At 37.5% G+C, this 22,298-nt stretch overlaps 1 protein-coding gene across 2 annotated transcripts; it reads left to right on the top strand.

The window, feature by feature from the left end:
- Nucleotides 1-12,067: 12,067 nt before the first annotated feature.
- Nucleotides 12,068-19,295, top strand: LOC110799711 (probable protein phosphatase 2C 22). Of its 2 annotated transcripts, none has more exons than XM_022004987.2 (4): nucleotides 12,068-12,726; nucleotides 15,830-16,024; nucleotides 16,385-16,596; nucleotides 18,329-19,295. In XM_022004987.2, the coding sequence occupies exons 1-4, from the start codon at nucleotides 12,559-12,561 to the stop codon at nucleotides 18,888-18,890; spliced, it is 1,137 nt and encodes a 378-aa protein (XP_021860679.1). In that variant the 5' UTR covers nucleotides 12,068-12,558; the 3' UTR covers nucleotides 18,891-19,295. The 2 variants fall into 2 exon arrangements, with proteins under 2 accessions (XP_021860679.1, XP_021860678.1); XM_022004986.2 differs by having other exon boundaries at nucleotides 15,827-16,024.
- Nucleotides 19,296-22,298: the final 3,003 nt, after the last annotated feature.

Raw genomic sequence — 22,298 nt, 5'->3', positions numbered from 1 at the left:
TTCCGATACGATCCATATTTCCGTTTCCGGCAATATCATCGTTTCTGGAGTATTCATTTCTTGCTTGTGACGATCTCAGCTCCCAAACCAAGATCCGTCGATTCCGAATATCCATAGATAGAGTATTTAATGCCATTAAATACTTGATCCGTTTACGTACTATTTGTGTGACCCTACGGGTTCAGTCAAGAGTAAGTTGTGGATTAATATCATTAATTCCACTTGAACTGAAGCGGCCTCTAGCTAGGCATTCAGCTCACTTGATCTCACTGAATTATTAACTTGTTAATTGATACTGAACCGCATTTATTAGACTTAACATTGAATGCATACTTGGACCAAGGGCATTATTTCCTTCAGTCTCCCACTTGTCCTTAGGGACAAGTGTGCATTTCCTAATTCCTTCGTCGCTCGATGATTTCTCTTGAACATAAGGTAAGAGTTGTCATCCTTATTATGTCCAGAGGTGTTTCTCGGTTTCAGAGTTCAACTGATCAAATAAACAGATAATCATAGCCTATGATTCATCCGAGCACGGCCATGCATTTCACAGTTTCTAGCTCTCCGAGTGGCCTTGTACAACTTTTAAGCATCTTAACCCGATTTATGGGAGGACAATCCCAATCTTGCGATCTTGAGATTAGACTTCGTTTGATAGGTGATTACCTGAGCGTTGCCTTTATAACCTCCTTTTACGGTGCGAAGGTAGGTCAACGTCAAAGCATCCAGTTCTCAAACAAGTAATCTCAAATCACTCAGGTATTGAGGATTTAGTGTCTAATAATTTTAATGAAATTTACTTATGACAGATTTTCATCTCTTACAGTAAAGTTTCATAGGTCTGTCCGATACTAGTCTTCCCAAAGTATCTATGCAAATGATTATGACATTGCCATGTCCACATAGTTCAAGAAACAGAACTACTAGTCATCTTGCATTCTAGTCGTCTAACGTTTTCTATGCGTCCAATTTTATAGAAAACTCCGACCAGGGACCATTTTCAACTTTTGACATTCAAGTTCACTTGATAGACATTTCTTAGTCACAGGACTGGTCCTGACAGTCTATCTTGAATATATCGTCAAATTGAAGGGACTCATCATTTAATAAACCACAAATTAAATGGAAAAATGAATTCTATTCATTTATTGTGAATGATTAACCAATAATGTTTTACAAAGATTTAAACTCTAAAACTTTAAAACATTAAATAAGGACATCAAAGCCATTCTCCAATATGCTTGATTCCCATAGCTGCAGTGTGCGAGTTGTGCTTCGCCTGCGGCAGAGGTTTAGTCAATGGATCTGATATGTTGTCATCAGTTCCAATCTTGCTTATCTCGACTTCTTTTCTTTCAACGAACTCTCGTAGAAGGTGAAATCTACGAAGTACATGCTTGACTCTTTGGTGGTGTCTAGGCTCCTTTGCCTGTGCAATAGCTCCGTTGTTATCACAATACAGGGCTATTGGTCCTTTAATGGAGGGGACTACACCTAGTTCACCTATGAACTTCCTTAGCCATATAGCTTCCTTTGCTGCTTCATGTGCAGCAATGTACTCCGCTTCAGTTGTAGAATCCGCAATGGTGCTTTGCTTAGCACTTTTCCAGCTTACTGCACCTCCGTTGAGGCTGCAGACAAACCCAGACTGTGATCTGAAATCATCTTTGTCGGTTTGGAAACTTGCGTGCATATAGCCTTTAACAATTAATTCATCATCTCCACCATAGACCAGGAAGTCATCTTTGTGCCTTTTCAGGTACTTCAGAATATTCTTGGCAGCAGTCCAATGTGCCTCTCCTGGGTCTGACTGGTATCTGCTCGTAGCACTGAGTGCGTACGCAACATCTGAGCGTGTACATATCATAGCATACATTATTGAACCAATTAATGATGCATATGGAATCCCATTCATTCGTCTACGCTCATCAAGTGTTTTTGGGCACTGAGTCTTACTTAGAGTTATTCCATGAGACATGGGTAGGTAGCCTCGCTTGGAGTCTGCCATCTTGAACCTATCAAGTACCTTATTTATATAAGTGCTTTGACTAAGTCCAATCATCTTTTTAGATCTATCTCTGTAAATCTTGATGCCCAATATGTATTGTGCTTCTCCTAGATCCTTCATCGGAAAACATTTCCCAAGCCAAATCTTGACAGAGTTCAACATAGGAATGTCATTTCCGATAAGTAATATGTCGTCGACATATAATACTAGGAAAGCAATTTTTGCTCCCACTGACCTTCTTGTATACACAAGATTCGTCTGCGTTTTTGATGAAACCAAAGTCACTGACTGCTTCATCAAAACGTATATTCCAGCTCCTGGATGCCTGCTTCAATCCGTAGATTGATTTCTTTAGCTTGCATACCTTTTTAGCATTCTTTGGATCCTCAAAACCTTCAGGTTGTGTCATAAACACAGTTTCTGTTAAAACGCCGTTTAAGAAAGCGGTTTTGAAATCCATCTGCCATATTTCGTAATCGTAATATGCAGCGATTGCTAACATTATCCGAATAGACTTTAGCATTGCAACTGGTGAAAAGGTTTCATCGTAATCCACACCATGGACTTTCCTGTAACCTTTTGCAACCAATCTAGCTTTGAAAACTTCAAGTTTCCCATCCTTGTCCTTTTTCAGTTTGAAAACCCATTTGCTTCCAATGGCTTGGTAGCCATCTGGCAAATCGACCAAATCCCATACTTGGTTTTCTGACATGGAGTCTAATTCAGATTGCATGGCTTCTTGCCATTGCTTGGAGCTAGGGCTCGTCATAGCTTGTTTGTAAGTCGCAGGTTCATCACTTTCAAGTAATAGAACGTCATAGCTCTCGTTCGTCAAAATACCTAAGTACCTTTCCGGTTGAGATTTATATCTTTGCGATCTACGCGGGGTAACATTTCTAGATTGACCATGATTCTCACCAGATTCTTCTAAAGATCTCTGAGTTTCATCCTGAATGTCATCTTGAGCATTCTCTAGAGTTTGTTGTTCGACTCGAATTTCTTCGAGGTCTACTTTTCTCCCACTTGTCATTTTGGAAATGTGATTCTTCTCCAAAAAGACACCATCTCGAGCAACAAACACCTTGTTCTCAGATGTATTGTAGAAGTAATACCCCTTTGTTTCCTTTGGATAGCCCACAAGGATACATTTGTCAGATTTCAGATGAAGTTTGTCTGAAATTAATCGTTTGACGTATACTTCACATCCCCAAATCTTAAGAAAAGACACATTTGGAGGCTTTCCAAACCATAACTCATATGGAGTCTTTTCGACAGCTTTAGACGGAGCTCTATTTATAGTGAGTGCAGCTGTATTTAGTGCATGTCCCCAAAATTCAATTGGAAGTTCGGCCTGACCCATCATTGATCTGACCATGTCTAGCAAGGTTCTGTTCCTCCGTTCCGACACACCATTCCATTGTGGTGTTCCAGGAGGAGTCAATTCTGACAGAATTCCACATTCTTTCAGATGGTCATCAAATTCATAGCTTAGATATTCACCGCCTCTATCAGACCGCAGTGCCTTAATCTTCTTGCCTAATTGATTCTCTACTTCACTCTGAAATTCCTTGAATTTGTCAAAGGATTCAGACTTATGCTTCATTAGGTAGACATAACCATATCTACTGAAGTCATCAGTGAAAGTGATAAAGTAGTTGAAACCACCTCTAGCATTTGTACTCATTGGTCCACATACATCTGTATGGATTAAACCCAATAGTTCAGTTTCTCTTTCTCCAACTTTAGAGAAAGGTTGCTTTGTCATTTTGCCAAGTAAACATGATTCGCATTTACCATAATCCTCTAAGTCAAATGGTTCTAGAATTCCTTCCTTTTGAAGTCTTTCTAAGCGTTTCAAGTTTATATGGCCTAATCGACAATGCCACGGATAGGTGAGATCTGAATCATCCTTTTTGGCCTTTTTGGTATTTATGTTATAAACTTGTTTGTCGTGATCTAATAAATAAAGTCCATTGACTAATCTAGCAGATCCATAAAACATCTCTTTAAAATAAAACGAACAACTATTGTCTTTTATTAAAAAGGAAAATCCCTTAGCATCTAAGCAAGAAACTGAAATGATCTTTGTAGTAAGACTTGGAACATGGAAACATTCTTCCAGTTCCAAAACTAGCCCGGAGGGCAACGACAAATAATAAGTTCCTACAGCTAATGCAGCAATCCGTGCTCCATTTCCCACTCATAGGTCGACTTCACCCTTGCTTAACTTTCTACTTCTTCTTAGTCCCTGTGGATTGGAACATAAGTGTGAGCCACAACCTGTATCTAATACCCAAGAAGTTGAATTAGCAAGTATACAGTCTATAACGAAAATACCTGAAGATGGAACGACTGTTCCGTTCTTCTGAACTTCCTTTAGCTTTGAACATTCTCTTTTGTAATGGCCTATTCCATTACAATAAAGACAACTTGATGTGGACTTATCCTGCTTTGATTTAGAATTGCCCTTGGACTTTTCACTTTTCTTTAACGGTCTCCCTTTAGCCTTGAGTAAATCTTTGGCTTCATAGTCCAGTATTATCTCAGCCTTTCTGACAAGGTGAACAAATTCTGCAACTGTTTCTTCTCTTGGTTCACTTAGGTATAGTTGCTTGAAGCGACCAAACCCACTGTGTAGTGAATTGAGCAAGATAGAGACTGCCATCCTTTCGCTTATTGGTGTTCCTAGTAGACTTAGGCAATCAAAGTATGAACGCATAAGATCCACATGGAACCTCAGTGGGACGCCTACCCACTGTTTAGTGCGAAGGAGCTGAACATGTGTTTCTTGGACTTCCATCCTATAACACCTGTTGGGAGAACTAACCTTTAGACCAGACATTGATTCAATCAACTCATGGACGTTCAGATCCCTGTCCTCCGTGCTTCCACGACAGATATCCCTCAGATTCTTGATGAGCGTAAAAGGTTCATAAGCTACAAACCTTCTAGCCCATTCATCAGGGATATTGTTCAGCATGAGACTCATAACCTTTTTGAGATCCGCATCCCAGGCGGAAAATCTTTCAGGGGTCATGTCTCTGGCATAGTAGCTTGGCATGGGATGAAATAGTACATACTCAAGTCCATTGAGTCTGATTATTTCAACTAGCTTAGCTTCCCATTCAAGAAAATTCGATAGGTTCAGCTTGACCATAAGCTCAGAACCCATGGTGATGTTTTGATTGTTGTTTGCCATAATTAAAACTACAATTGAAAAGAATAAACAAATAAATAACCATTCATAGTTTCTCTTAATAAACTTAAATTCTAGCATACATGCATAATTCAATGTTCATTAAGCATCTTATTCAAGTTATGTGTTCCGGCAGGTGTGAATAAAATGATTCCAAGATCCTAAAAAGAAATCATTGAAGAATTAAGCACAGTTTGTCGACTTAATCCTAAAACATCTTAGGTAAGCAAAAACCTTTTGGTAATAGTCTAGAAACTATTCTTGGTTGATAGGCACGTCTAAGAACTTATTAGGTAAACCTATCGATTTTGCCACGACATAAAAGGACTCCTTACTTATATCGTTGAGTTTCACAAAACTAACATGTACTCACAATTATTTGTGTACCTTGCCCCTTTAGGACCAATAAGTAACACCTCGCTGAGCGAAAACTATTACTAGATTGATGTAAAGGATATCCAAGCAAGTGTATATTTTGGCATGGCACCTTTTAACTCAATTTTTTTTTTAAGTTTGGAACTTAAGGCTCTTACTATGTTGGTTAGATTTTAAGTGAACTAAAATCCTTAATCATGCAACATAATCAAGCCGCAATCGCATGCATAATTAAGACATATTTAAAGCAATAAATAACTTAAAGCATGCTTAAGATAAATGTGATCTAGTATGGCCCGACTTCATCTTGAAGCTTCAACTTCAAAGTCCGTCTCGAATCTCCGTGGGAGGCACCATTTTCTTCAAATAGGATAAACTATAATTAAACTAATTACAACTATTTGATGGTACGCATACCATATTTGAATTGAAAAACAATTTTTGGTACTTTAGACCAATTACATTCAAATTAATGGTACGCAGACCATATTTTCTATCCTATTTGGGCCATACTAGTCACTTCATAACCTGCAAAACAGTACATATACAATATATACCATTCACCCATTCATTATCATGAATGGCCCACATAGCTGGTTAGTAAAACACATTATGCATCACGTAAACATTTGCAGCAATTAATTAAGGGCACCAATAATCTACCAATTATTCAGTCCTTATTAATTCTAATCAAGTTGTTTTAACCTTAAGGATTTGTAGACCTAATCAAGAGTTTATGACTAAAAGGGCTCCCACTTAAACCAATAAATTCATATGCTTTACTAATTTTAAACATAAAAATGTATTTCTATTCTAACCGGAAACATACAAATTTAATTAAAATTTAAAGCTCATATAAATTTATAATTGAATCCGCTTATTTAATTTATTTTTCAGTCGTATTTAAATTAATTCATGATTTTAATTTTAGTAAAATAATTAGAATAAATGAAATTTATTATAATTATAATATTCAAAATTAAAATCCAAGAAAACAATTTAAATTATTAATTTTAAAATTAATTAAAATTACGTAAACTGAAAATTTCAAATTAAAATTTTAAAACTCGACAATCGTGACATGACGAGCACTTGGGCTTGCGCCCAAGCCCCGTCGAGTGCACGACCCATTGATGTCCATGGCACAACGTCGCAGCAGCCACGCGCAAGGCAGCAAGGCAAGCCACACTTGCGCGCAGCCTGCCTGCCCTGGCATCGTAGCAGCTACGATGCTCCTCGCATCGCTCGCTCGCTCGCTCGCTCGCTCGAGGCCACGCGTTGTGGTGCGCAGAGCAGCGATCGCTGGGCGACTAGCTCTCAATCGCTCGCACGCCCACAGCGTGCCATTGCTTCGCCCATCGCCCATCGCGCACATCGCTCGACACAGGCAGGGCTGCTGCCTTGTGCTCGCGCGCCATCGCCTTGCTCGCTGCATTCGTACCGCGTGGGCGACGAGCTCCCTTGCTCGTCGTCGCACGCCCGCACTATACAACACCCCTTAAGGGTAACACGTAGCGTCCATTGCTTTGTGCGTGCAAGTTTTATGAGCGATTGAATAAAAATTAAAAAATTTATTTTCAAAATTAATGACAAATTAATAAATCATATTAATTTCATAATTTTAGGGCGAAAAATCGAAAATTTATTAATTAATTGATTTCCGATTAACATGGATTCAAGTCTAGGTCATAAAAATTTAAAATTTAACACAAATTTACAATTTTTATGGTGGTTTTTAATCATAGGTATCTAATTAAATTATTAACTAATTATGAAAATCAAATTAATTCTAAATTATTCCAATTTTCAACAAATTAATCATAATTACAAATTGGATTGCATAATTAACAAGGCTAGGCAATCAAACTTGTTAAACATATACAGTAGGTCAATCAAAAATTCAAGATTTATCAACAAGAATCGCAAATATTTAATTTAACATCTTAAATTTACGAAACTTTGCGTTCGAAAAACTAAAACCTCCGAAAAGTCATAGTTAGGCTTCGAATTTGAGAATTCTGGGTTCGGCCGAAAAATACTTTTTTTGTCAAAATTTTAGAAATGCCTTTTACATGCGGAATTGACACAAAAATCACTCGATTTGGATGAGTAACGAAGAAACTGCCGAAAAACTGCGTACATATAATTAAATAAACGCAATTTGTAATTAATTAACAATTACGAAAATTAATCACCCCTTTTAATTCTTGCAAATTTGTAATATTTAACCATGTTTATGCAATTTAGATTATTAAAATAATAAGAGGCTCGTGATACCACTGTTAGGTTATGATACATATGACAATACATAAATCATGCGGAAAAACCATAAAGCCAGGAAAGCATATTATTTACACATAATCATTTAGCATAGTATAGATGCATACACTTTGTAGCGTGCCTTCCCTAGCTGCGCCCGAACCGAACAAGAACAAGTCTTTAGGACTCCAAGTGTCGTCCCTCCGTAGATAGTCCACAGTACGTCCGGATGCGCCTCAAGATTGACCAACTAGAATCGCCCTTAAGGTGCTTAGGAATTTTCGGCTATTAGTGCAAGAGTGTGGCTGAATTTTCTTTCAAAAACTTACCCTTTGAATACTTCAATCGTACCCATAAATTATGACCCTAGGCCCTTATTTATAGAGGTTTGGAAAGGGAATTGGAATCCTAGTAGGATACGATTTAATTAAACTTAGAATCCTACAAGGACTCTAATTAATTAAATAATCCTAATAGGAATAGGAATTTAATCATACATCAAATACTAATAGTTTTAGGAATTATGCATGGACACAAACACACACACGAGCATGACCCGCAAGCATGCAGGCCATGCCCGCGCACAGCCCACACGCCCACGAAGCCCATGCGAGCTACCGCAGCCCACGAGGCTGCCATGGCCTTAGCTGCGCGCTGGGCCTGCCTTGCGGTAGGCCTGCCGCAGCCTTGGGCTGTGTTGTGGCGCGCCATTGCTTGCTGGGCGATGGCCTGGCTTCGTGCTGGGCCTTCGTCCGGCAGGCCTCGTCCGATGCTTATTCGTACGATACGCTTCCGATAAAATTCCCGGTTTCGGAATTCATTTCCGATACGAACAATATTTAATATTTCCGATTCCGGAATTAATTTCCGTTTCGAACAAATATTTAATATGTCCGTTTCCGGAATTATTTTCCGATTCCGATAATATTTCCGATTCTGACAATATTTCCGTTTCCGGCAATATTTCCGATTCAGGCAATATTTTCATTGCGGATAATATTTTCCGATACGTACCATGTTTCCGTTTCCGGCAACATCTACGACTTGGATAATATTTATATTTCCTATACGATCCATATTTCCGTTTCCGGCAATATCATCGTTTCCGGAGTATTCATTTCTTGCTTGTGACGATCTCAGCTCCCACTGAAACCAAGATCCGTCGATTCCGAATATCCATAGATAGAGCATTTAATGCCATTAAATACTTGATCCGTTTACGTGCTATTTGTGTGACCCTACGGGTTCAGTCAAGAGTAAGCTGTGGATTAATATCATTAATTCCACTTGAACTGAAGCGGCCTCTAGCTAGGCATTCAGCTCACTTGATCTCACTGAATTATTAACTTGTTAATTAATACTGAACCGCATTTATTAGACTTAACATTGAATGCATACTTGGACCAAGGGCATTATTTCCTTCACTTGGGAGAGCTACAGCCAATCCTTCCTCCCCTAGATCCTTTTGCAAAGCCTGAAAACTATTCCTAGTCACCACATGGTTTAGTTGTTGACTCCTCATTCTGCTAAAACTACTAGCCTGCAAGAACCCATCTGACATAGGAACTACAACTACTAGAGTAGCAACAATCACTTGTTGCTTATGTGGTTGGGCTGGTTGGACTTTCTGCACCCAAACCTTCTTTGTCTTCTTCTGGATGAACCTATGGCATGATGCAGTAGCATGACCTACCCCTTTACAAGTCTCACAGACCACAGGAAGCCAATCATATTCCACTTTCTCTTCCACAATCAAACCTTTCTCATTCTGGAATCTAATAGACTTTGGACAAGACTGCCCAATGTTGACCTCAACTAAGACTCTAGCATACATCAACTTATCCCTGTTAAGTGTAGCCTGATCCACCTTAACTACATGCCCCACCATGCCTGCAATTTTGTTAATGCTCTTTTCTCCCCGGTATTTAACATCTAGACCTGCCAATTTGATCCAAATGGGAATGGTTTTAACTAGGTCTTTATCCAGATTCACATAAGGATCCCATTGTTTCAGGATAAGGGGTTTAGAATCAAAGAATTGTGGACCACCCTTGAGAACCTTATTATAGTTTTCCATGGTAAACCTTACCAAGAACATGCCCTTACCAACAAAGGACACCTTATCAATTCCCATCTTCCCCCAAATGCGATGAAAGAAACCCTCCATCACATTTTTTGGAGGGTTTACCCCTAACACATATCAAACTATTGCGGATTTCCAAAAGGCAACCTCCTCTTGAATGTCCTCAATATCAATTTGAACCAGATTAGGGGGGAAGCAATAAATGGAACATCAATAGTATCAGAAAGTGCAACAGAATGGGGATTAGGGGCCACATGTTCATCATGATCATTCAAATCCAAACCCACCCCATTCCCACCATAATTCGATTAAAAATGGATTCGAGCATCCTTACCAGAATTGAGCCCATTAATCCACGCGTCAAACGTTGTGTGAACTGCTATTTGTTGCTGCAAATCGACCAGTGCAGTTCTTGGAGAGAGAATCTGATCCTCCAGAAGTTGTTCAATATCTAGGTGTTCTTCAGAATGTTTAGAAATGGTGTCGTCTGCCATGGAATCAGGAAGGACATGTTCCTTTGTTTGAGCACGAGTATTAGGTTTGTTTGTCGGCGCCGGAGCGACGACTTTCTTCTCGGAGTTGGGATGAGCTTGCTTTCGAGATCGATCCATGGCGTCGAAGATGGAAACCCACTTCGAAACCTCTCAAACAAACATGTTGATCCTCTTTGTTTTCCTTACAAAAATACAATAATAACTAAAAACTAGAAACTACACTATTACACAATTTTAAACCAATTATACTCACCCCATTGCTTCTTCGTTTCATTGTGCCCCTTTTTGTACACCATCATGCATAATCCAGCAACATAGCCCATCAATATACCCTACGTTCAAAATACCTACAACTAATCACATGTACCATGTAACATCCTTTTCTTAATTTGGCACCAAATATATTTGTTTAATTTTTAGAAACTAGAAAAAAGGCCTTTAATAACCAGGGCCGACTCAACCATTATAGGGGCCCTGTGCTATTCACATATACATATGAAATTGGACCTCTATTTACATTAAAAAAAACACAAATAGGGAGCTGAGAAATAAATAAAGAAAGCATCAAAATTGGCAACAATATAATGATAAAAACCAAAAACATACTTTGAAAATTAAGGAACCTGGAAAGGCATTAGATGAAGCATCAAAAGTAAACATTAATACAGTATGTCAGTCTCTGTTAGATACATTCAACAAAATAACCTACATGGATAATTAGAGATGCATAAATGAACAAAGTTTGCTAGAAAAATGCCGAAAGTAACAAAAAAATTAACTAGATTGTAAAAACATTTACCAATAGGCTGGATTGATATATAGATGATAGAATTGTGTAAGACTAAAAATAAGACATTACTTGGACTGATTTCTTTGCAGTTCTAAAAAAGGTGTACCATCCTCTGTTTGAAGAGTTTGAGATTTGGTTATGACCCTCCTGATAGAACAACCACAAATTTTCATCTTTTTGTTTAATCCGCACTCATTTAAATAACAAATGACCACTAATATACCTACACAAACCTAATTTATAACCAATCACCCTGTTGATTTTCTTAGTTAGTTTTGAAATTAGTTTTGATAACTTGGGAGACCGCGCGCGGTCCAATACTAATTTAAATAAATATTTAAATACGACTTTAATTAATAAAAATATTAAAATGCTTTATAAATATAATTAAATATATTTATAATTACTTAAAAATATAAAAATATTTTCATTTATTACTTCGTAGTAACAACGAACTATTCCATCAACAAAAGGTCTTGCGCGCACAAGGTGTACAATAAATTTATTGTACACCAAGATAACTTTAACCATCTTTTTTGTAACTTTAACCTAGTTTTGATTAACTTTATATTAGTAAAAAAAAATTGATAAATAAATATTTTAAATGGTTAAATTATTAATTTTATACATTATTAGTGATTTTGAAGAAATAAGTTTTACTAAAATAAATTTTTTTATCACTTAACTTTTACATATATAAGCTTAACTTTTAAGCATTTTGAGTTAACTTTTACTCCGGTGTATAATATTTATTGTACACCATTATAAATAAGAATTTGTGTTCCATCAATCCATCGTCCATAAATTTATGGACAATATTTGTGTGTGGATAAACCGACTTTCTCATAGATCTTGTGTTGAAATCTATCTTATCTTTCCATTTAAAAACATTAAAATTCTCCCCCCTTTCCATCGTTAAAAAAAACCCTTATTAGTTACGGAGTATTACACACAAATTGAAGAGCGTTCCTTTATTGGACACGTATTCCCCAAAAACTTTCCTAATTCTTTCAAATCTTTGATCTTTGATCTTTGATTTGGTTCACAGAATCATATGCATTAATTTAATCCAAGCCCAATTCAATTGATTCTCCCCCAATTTAATTTATACTAACGACGCATCTGATTTTTCCGACGTCCACTCTTTTAAACTTAGGGTTTAGATCTGACGAAGTTGGGGCATTATCTTCATTGTTTTTTTTCTGTGAAAATTGGAAATTTTGTGAGCTTTTAAGAGTTGAATTCCATTGACTTTTAGTTTTTATAAAGGAGAAGTTATATAACTAAAGTTAGAAGGAGCTGGGTTTAGGGTTAGAGTTTGTTTTGAAGGAGAGAGAAATTGGAGAATGTGTGATGGTATGTCAAATGGAGGAATATAACAAGGTGGATGGTTGTGGAGAAAATGGCAGTTCAAGCGAGGGTTTGCCGCCGAACCCCCTTGCAGCTGCGTATCGGCAATGCTTCAGTGCTACCCGCTCTTCGGCAATGCGGAAGAAGACGCTTTTGCGACACCCTTCTCTTGTAAGTTATCAATTTGGTGAATATCAATATTTTTATAGGATACTTATATTTAGCTGTGTGTTATGTATATTGCTGTTTTAATTTTGGTTTTGAATTTGTATTCGAGATATGTTAGAAGTCTTGGGTCATAAATACTGCTTATTTCATGAAACGATGTTTGGATAATAGTGTTGTATGTTGAAGATTTAACTTGGATGGAAAATTATGGACCTATCTTTATTGAGGGAAAGTGCAAAGTTAACGTTATCGATTGAGTTGTTGCTCCTTCAGATTCAAGTAACATAGAGTTTTAAGAGCAGTTCTGTAGAGATGGTTGTAGTATTTGGAGAAGAGAAGGGATTTGGATCTTATGTTTGGTTGGATTTGTTTGGTTGATGCAAATTAAGCAAGGATACTATATTCTTAAACTTTGGAAGGGTTCCGTTTCTTGTAATTTAGGAAATTTTATCACTGGTGAAATGCACTTACACAAACGGGTTGCGTTGTTTGCGAGGTATGAGATAAAATTTTATGGATTGAAGATAAGAGCGTTGCATTTAGAACTGTCACTATGAATAGATCTGAGACTAGCCTTCTTTCTCTTCCTTCCCCGGCAGGCGGCAGGACAGGAAAATGATATTTTTCTGTTTAGTAGTAGAGTTTCTTTCATTAGGTCTCCTGTAATTAATGTCAGGACTTAGGAGATTTGAACACTCCACTTAACATGTTACTATCAATAACTGTTTAAATGATTTGAGGAGCTTGTTCATAAATGAACAACGCCCTTACTGGAGTTTCATAATGTTTTGATTCCTGTAAGCACTTAGTGAGAACTTCTGAAGTTCCATATCTACTGATTCTGAATCTTGATGAATATGTACCCAATAAGTCTTTGAATGCATTAAATTGATAAGAGTTATTAATTATTAACAATAGTTGAAGTATTGAACTGAAATTGCATGGCGGTGCTTGGGGCTATCCCTTCATGTGCTTTACGCTGGTCTTGACCTCGTCAGCCTCTTTCCTCTTTGACACGTGGTCTTAATTGCACCAACATGGACACATGGCAACATGACACTTGCCTGTTAAATATTGAGTCATGGCTTGCCGCTTGCACTGCCTGCTTGTGTCCATTGGTGGCCAACTAGCCGGCATCACAACTCTAGAGTTTCAAGTCATCCTCTATTAAGTTCATGTTTCAGTTCAGATCTAGGCATTACATCTTTATAATCTCTATGTAGGCAATAAATATTATAATGTTAGATTTATGTCAAATGCCAGTCTTCTGTGCACTGTCAGGTTTAGTTTACCTTAAAAGCTCTAGAAGGTTTCAAAACATTTTACCTTATACAGCCTCTCTCAGGTTCATTATGGTCTTAAACTTGTTGTAATAAAGACCTTGTGGTACATGCTTCATTTCTTTTGTCGGTTTCTTATGATTTTCACGCTTTTGGATGCCTTATCTATGAATATTCTGGATTTCTGGTTGTCACCTGAGGCAACTTTTCTTGAGTTTTTTTCTCAGGATGATATTGGGTGCTTGTCAAGTGTTTTCAACTGATGGGATTTCTTTGTGTCATCATTTCAGTTTTGTGGTGCATAATCTGCACATTGCTTTTCTTTTATTCTTTTGGTTGAGTTGCGTTGTGATGAAGTGATTATAAAGGAGTATTAAAGCTGTTATGGGGCTGGTGGCCTGGCTTGACATTTGCTATGACGGACTGCAACAGGCTGTGCAAGTCGAGGCTCGGAACTTGGTTCTGTGTCAGCCTGCCAGTCTGCGACCTATCAGGCAGGGCAACATGCATCAAATAGGGAAGTATCATTTTTAGTTTAGGGATTCTGGAAATTCCCCCAATAGCTACTCGGACTACTTTGCGTTGCTACTGACTTTTATGATGTATAATATTCTCTACAACGTATGATGCCACTTGTTAGCTTATAGTGCATCTCTTTAGCAAGCTCTGTGCAAAGAAAATAGAAAATTAAGCTTCAAGAAGAGATCCAGCTCTAGTTGGTAACCATGGGGCAGAAAAGGTAACCTTTGTGTAGTCCTCTTCAAAGTGATTTTCTTGGAAGAAGTGAAATTCTTCCTTGGAAAAATCATTGCCAATTTTGTATCATTGTCTTCATAGTTTGGTGTATAATTTTTGAGTCCGGATAGGTGAAATTTGCTAATATATAGCAGAATGCATCAATTGGACGGTCATTTAGGTAATTTGTTCCTAATTTTGAGGAACTTTATTGTACGTGACTAATTGGTTCCTTCAACATTATAGTTGTGGAAATATTATGGTTGTGTCCAATTGAATCACAAGGTTGACCTAAAGGTCATAGAGCATAAAATTATATGCACATAACCTAGGAAATACACACGGACTATGATTTTCAAGGTTGAAATATCCATGGATTCTCCTTTGTGTTTGATTGGTTCCATTAACCGTAGATATAGTCAACTGTGGGTTTTTGGTTTTGGATGCTGGATTGCTGAGCTCTTAAGAGAAGTAGTTGACTAGTTGTTGTAGGCGGCTATTCCAGAGATAGGAGAAATTTTGATTTTAAGCTCTTGTCTATTTGTTGATATTTTCTCTTTTGATGTAATAGTTCAATGCTTCCGATGGAGCCAAAGATTCATTTGTTATTTTGGTTGTGGGATGTAATGGACTAAATCAAAATGGCTCTTAATACCTCTTCAGTTCATTTCCATGACGTAGAAGATGGTCGTCCCGTTGTATTCCCATTATCGCTTTTGGGTCAATTGGAAACAACCTCTCTGCAATTGCAGCGACCCCCCTTACCCCGCTTCTTGCGGGAGCCTCTTTGAGGCAATGGGGTAATGATAATGATGATGTAATAGTTCATTGCATAACGGTTGGTCTTCATTCATGATGGGACGCTGTCAGATTGATTTTCTCCACCTCTATTGTTCTGTTAAGCACTTTGAATAACCTTTTAGATTTAGTATTTGTTGGGAAGAGGGGATTCCTGGAGGAGGCACAACTTTTTTGACGTATAACCAGTTCTGTTATGTTGGCATAATTCTTGATTGATTTTCTCTAGAAGGGTACGTAGCTTTCTTGTATTAATCTTTATGTGCAGAAAATTCTAATTAGAAATTTAGCAGGTGAAAATGCCAGATATGGCTGTTGAGCCCCTGATAGCAGCTTGTGAGTCTGAGTTCCTTCCCATTGTTCGTTCTGGAGCATGGACGGATATTGGATTTCGTTCAAACATGGAAGATGTATATGTACGTCTTGATGATTTTATGCATCATTATGGGCTTCAGCATACCGGTGAAGGACCAAATGCCTTTTATGGGGTACGTGTCCATCTATTTATCTTCTTTTACTTATGGATTATGTATGTCCCACTTCCTTTCTGCAAGCCTAGATGTCATCGTGAAGAAAATCAGATTATAGGCACACATTATTTTGTATGATTGCTCTTTGGTTTTAAATTATAATTCATCTTCTTTTACTTATGAATTATGTAAGTCCCACTTTCTTTCTGCAAGCCTAGATGTCATGGTGAAGAAAATCAGAATATAGGCACACATTATTTTGTAGGATTGCTCTTTGGTTTTAAATTATAATTCAATATTTAAGCATGCCAGGTTTAGTGGGTTGTAGAGCTACGAGTTATATGTTTAATGGTGATTTTATATGAATTCAACATATAGGTTTTTGATGGTCATGGGGGCAAGCATGCCGCTGATTTTGTCTGTTGTCATCTGCCGCGGTTCATTTTTGAGGATGCAGACTTTACAAGTGAAATGGAAAGGGTAATCAGTTCAGCATTTTTGCAAACAGACAATGCCTTTGCTGATGCATGCACACTGGACTCAGGGCTCGCCTCTGGTACAACTGCATTGACAGCTTTTGTTGTTGGCAGGTTGGTCTTTTTATTAATTTATTTCTACTTATAAAGCATATCTTTTTTCAGCATATTTTTAGCTTCCCTGCCCCCTGATCTCCGAGCCACTGGTTGGGGATTCTCTGTTTTCGTCCGCTGTTCAGATTGTTCTTTGTTGTTATTGGATGGTTCGATTTTGGTTTTGAAAAAGTTGATGTAGATTCAGCTACTGCCGACCAGATTGTTAGATTTGTTCAGGGTCTTCATCTGTCTTTTGATACTGGTGACTTGGTGAGCAAGCTGTGTTTTTTGTAGTCAAATCTTGTTGGCCTGCTACGACATTCCTTTGTATGGCAACTTTGGTTGCACCTATATTACTTTGCCTCTGAGGTTCTGATTGATGAAGTGAGTGTAGTTAAGTTAAGGTTCTTCGTTACTTGGGTATTAAAAGGTGATAAGCGACCCTGGATTAGTTTATGCAATTCAAAGTGATATGTGGAGGGAGCTATTATCTAATTCAATTTTGTTTTTCGTGGCATGTAATTATTAAAAGCCCTTTTTTTTTGGACTATAGGTTGGGAGTAATATGAACATTTGAACGCCTTTGTTTTTCTTCCTGGAAGCAAAGTACTCCCTCTGTAGTCCGACCACAATCTTTCTGTTAGGTTTTATTATTGGGATAAGGGGGATAAGAATAAAGAAATTGATTGAAAGTTAGTTAATTGGGTGAGAGGGCCCGTACCCCGGCCTATATCCAGGGGATATGGAGAGAGAGTGTGAGATAAAGAGATGTTGGGGGCTCCCCATCCATTTTTAGCACGACAACAACTACAGTCTACAACTAAGCTTAGCCAAAATCCATTTTAAGTAGTATGAAGAATTTTTGTTGACATCCCAAAAAGGAATATCGGAATATTATTAGTGGACGGTGGGAGAGTTTGATTTGGGTTGGTAGAAAATCAGTGTGGTATTTGGAGAAAAAAATTAGCAACTATAGGGCAGCAACAAAATTCTGAATCTGACTGAAAAATGGGCTCATTATTCACCTGGAGTTGCATGAAATGTGTTTAGCCATTTATGATACCTGTTTTCTGAATGCCCAGTACTAAGAGGTTCATCTTTTTATACCTAGCTGTCCTTGAGGTTTAAACTAAATTCTAAGCAAAATATCAAGAAACTTGTTGAAAATTGCCTCCTTAGGCTCAAGTTTGGCATAAAGATTCAAGTAGTAATCAATGTAGAATAAAGAATTAAAAATGGACACAATCATAAAACTTAGAGAAGTGTTGGTATGGTGCGAGAAACTGAGAAAGAGGGTGGATATGGTGGAGATACAAGAGCATTAGACAATATTTTGTTTGTTGTTTTTAAAACAATGAAGTGAAGTTTCTTGAAACATATTCCCAAAGAAGAAATTGTGAAGAGTGGAGGGAATATCTGTTCTGGAGTACCTCAAGTGGAAAGTCCATTTCGCTCATTTCCCTGTTAAGATTTGTTATCCTGTACTTTCGTGTTCATACAATTTATTCTAGTTGTGTTTCTGAATTGCCCAGTCCCAAATTGTTATATACGTCATGTTCTTGTCCTGAACCTAAGGATAATACGTATGGAGTATGTGGTTTTGTGCAAAGTAGCCAAACTGACAAAAGCGTTAGAAAGTGATTTTAAGTTCAGCGTTGTAGTTTTTCTTCTTCTTCCAAGTATTAGAGTATTAAATTTCTGATATTTACATGAAATGCCTGAATGACAAACTCAATTTTGTTCCACACAGGTCATTGGTTGTGGCTAATGCTGGTGACTGTCGAGCTGTATTATGTAGGAGGGGAAAAGCAGTTGAGATGTCAAAGGACCACAAACCACAGTGCTCAAGGGAGATGACTCGAATTGAAGCATGTGGAGGTAGCGTTTTTGATGGCTACCTTAACGGCCAAATCAATGTCTCCCGAGCTCTAGGAGATTGGCATATGGAGGGATTGAAGGGTGCTGGTGGGCCCTTAACTGCTGAACCTGAGCTTATGACAACTGAGTTGACTCAAGAGGACGAGTTCCTCATCATAGGATGTGATGGATTGTGGGATGTTTTCAGAAGCCAAAATGCAATTGATTTTGCACGGCGAAGGCTTCAGGAGCACAATGACCCTGTGATGTGCAGCAAGGATCTTGTTGATGAGGCTTTGAAGAGGAAAAGTGGGGATAATCTTACTGTTGTTGTGGTTTGTTTTCAGCCTGAGTCGCCTCCTAACTTGATTGCCCCGAGGCCCAGGGTTCATCGGAGTGTTTCCGCTGAAGGGTTGAGAGAGTTGCAGAGCTTTTTGGATGGTTTGGAAAATTAGCTAAGTTGAATAGTGCGTTACAATAGCTTCGTAGTTAGTGTTGTTGAGATCGGAGAGATCATCGAGGTGATTGTCCAACTGTACCATATGCGGCAGTAAGTTGTCATTTTTCTTTCTTGTTTGTTTTACTGTAGTTGTATGGTTGAGTTATATCATAGAGAACGAGTTTAGTAGTATCTCACCTCGCTCTTAAGGTTAAAGTTTTGTAGTTAATAGGTAGGCAATGTTGATTTGCTATATGAAGGATAAACCCTTACTTTATAATTTTACCGAACATGACTAGTAGGGGGGTTCAAACCTAATTCTTTGAGCTTCCTCAAGCTTCTGAAATTGAGACTTTGGTTGTACTACAAAGTTGTGGTACTAAGATGATGGTATTCTAAGGTTTTGTTGTATTTTTTAAAATTTGTGGTAATCCTGTTCAGCGGCTTTTCAGTATCTGGCTTTTGTTTAGCATAATGTGTTTGATTACATCGTGCAAGTATTGGGGAATAATGCTTGTTCATCTTAAGTTCCTGGGTTTTGATCGGTGTCCAGTTTCCAAATGAACATACAGGTACTGTTTAGTATAATTAAGATGAAGAAGCATCATTCCCAGAATTGTAGAATTTAAATTGAATTTACTCATACTGCTAATGTAAACCGTTGCTAGTTTGCCACAGACAATACTCCCTCCTTCCTTCCCTCCCTCGTCCTTGGTTATAAATTATAATCCTTGTTTTACTATTTTATTTTAGCTACGGATGGTCTTGCCCAATATGCTAAACCATTTTTGGACGCTGATCTGATCTGATTTGCAATTTTGAGTCGCAAGGTTGTAGCAGAATATCTCCCCTCAATATGTAACACGAGTCAAAAGGGGCAGATAATTTGGTCACAACCCAGACCTTTCTCCTCCCATCTTTCTACTAATTAGCTTTTTAGCCCGTTCAAAAAACGGTATTAGTGGTTGTTTAGCCGTCTTTTAAAGTCCTATTATTTTTAGTGGTAATGTATGATTTAAATAGAAATGAAATTTAACGATTGTAAAGAATAAGAGGGATATAAAGCGGAAGAGGTTGAACGAATATATGAATTAAATGGTGAATTGATGTTGAATGAGAAGATAAGGGGAAGAGACGTTACAAAACAGTCAAATACAGTAATAGAGCAAATAAAGGAGTACTTTAGTATCGCGACCGCGTTAAACCGGGGCGGAACATGAATTATAACCCAATTATAAAAGGGAAGATTCATACCTTGTATATGTTATAACTCTTACTTTCAAAGTAAAGTTACCACTTGAACTACACTAGTTGTTGGCCGACGCGCTAACGCGCGCCGTCCCCCAAGGTAGAAAAAAAATTAATTGTGCAATTATTTTTATTGAAATATCTCAATTATGGTTAATCAAATAAAACTTTGTATTTGAAGGAAGAAATATATTTCTTACAGATTTATTTTTTTACAGATTTCTACAACATAGTTCTTACATGTTACATGTATAACATTTCTTTTGTAAATAATGAATTGAAATAGATTGTGTATGTTATCATGTTGCGACACTCAAATTCTGACCCTTTAACATGTTTAGTCTTTTCCAGCAGCGTCTTCATTCTTACTCCGTATTTAGTGTTCAAACATGAACAGCTGCGATGTTTCATCATCATTCACACACAAGCATAGCCTACATGTCCTTAGTCCCCTGCATACGTACAAACACATATAGACATACGTTCAATGAAAAACATAGCCTAGTATTATTTCAAAATCGAACATAAGAATCACTCGGACTCTAATCTGAAGGTTGGGAACTCACAATCAAGCTTTATGTGAAATGAAAAAAACAATGCTGGCATAAAATCATCAGCAGGATATCAAATAACCATATGAGAAACCATGATGGTTATGACCTCTAGACCTACCCTAAGATAAAGGGATCACAAAATGTTGAATTAGAAAACATCAGCATAGGACTCCTCAAGCATTTGTACTCTCCTGGGAGAAAAACATAAAGAAAGTTACACATGATAAATATCAGCTCATGCAGTTAGAGAAATACAAGCTAGAAATACTATGACAGAGTGTTTTAAAGTAGAGAGGAACTTAGGCAGAGAGGAATAATCAAAACGAGATCTAAGAATTGGAGCTCACCTATTTATTAACTACAATCAATATGAGACGTGTTTAATCTTGTGTCAATCCTCCGCATTTGGTTCATTGAACTTCTGTTCTAGATATAGATGAAGCCCATGACCATAAATACATCTTAAGTATCTGAAGTGATATGAGGTTTCCCATTGATTTTGGAAATTAAGTCATGGTACCACAATTTGTGATAGACAAAGACTGAAGCGACAATAAAAGGCTAATCCATTCAGGCAGCTAGGACAATAAAAGAGTTTGTAACAACTACAAAGGGAGGTCAACTTTTCAAGACATGATCATTCTTAACTAACTCTCCCCCTCCACCATCCTTTTAACTTTCCATAGAATACATGCCAAGAGATTAAAGGGAGGGTAAGAATGTTGTTAAATATTTATCCCTCGTTGTTGCTAGTGTTGGTGCTTCTATTTCCCATATCTTCCAAGTTATAAAAATGACCTAGTGCAGGAATTTCAGATAATGAGGTTTACTCAAACATGGTAACTGCACAAAATCCTATCAACCATCAAGCCTAACCTTAATAAGATGTGGGAGAGAGAGAGCCCAATTATCTTCACCTCTTCCCCACCTTGAAATTTTGCTATCTCAGTATTCAACTAAAGGCTTGAACGAAAATATGATATTTCTCTACCCAAAAAATCCATGTCCTTTATCATACAACCTAACAGCTACTTAATTCAATTAGTCTCAGACCATCACATTTTGTTAATCATTTGATACATTTCCAGACATCTTTCCCACAAAAAAATATACGATTAAAGCCTCTTAGTTTATTTCTCCACCCAAAACCTCAACTCCCTTTATCTTACTACCTAGCAGCCACTTAGTTCAATTAGTATCAGACCATCACATTTTGTTAATAATTTGATACATTTCCAGACATCTTTCCTAAAAATCATATACGATTAAAGTACGATTAACACATACGAAGTATGATATAGGTTAACTTCATTTATATGGATCTTAAACCAGACTAACTCTTCTCCAATAAAGTAAATAATATGACTTTCCAGGCACACCTACTTGCATCCTTCAAACGCATCACAGAGGATTAATACCTAAATCAATGGAAATTCCTTCGTAGTGGACACTACAATTTCCATGATTGTTAAGTAATAAATGACCTATATTGTTTTTAGACAAAACATCAAGTACTGTACATGGGTGGCATACTGATTGCAGACGTGTACTCTGGCAACAAATTATCTTGCCTTCTACGTGCATTATAATTATCTTGCCTTCTACGTGCATTATACTCCAGG

Source organism: Spinacia oleracea, chromosome 1 (assembly GCF_020520425.1).
Source record: "Spinacia oleracea cultivar Varoflay chromosome 1, BTI_SOV_V1, whole genome shotgun sequence".
Taxonomy (NCBI): Eukaryota; Viridiplantae; Streptophyta; class Magnoliopsida; order Caryophyllales; family Amaranthaceae; genus Spinacia; species Spinacia oleracea.
Note: the sequence above shows the minus strand (reverse complement) of the source record. Positions and strands in the feature narration are given on the sequence as shown.

Bases quoted from the DNA above. Each gene is read 5' to 3' on its own strand.
- LOC110799711 (XM_022004986.2), top strand. From the start codon at position 12,559: ATGGTATGTCAAATGGAGGAATATAACAAGGTGGATGGTTGTGGAGAA. The intron at 16,025-16,384 runs GTACGTGTCCAT...TTCAACATATAG, and splicing joins GACCAAATGCCTTTTATGGG to GTTTTTGATGGTCATGGGGG. The intron at 16,597-18,328 runs GTTGGTCTTTTT...TGTTCCACACAG, and splicing joins ACAGCTTTTGTTGTTGGCAG to GTCATTGGTTGTGGCTAATG.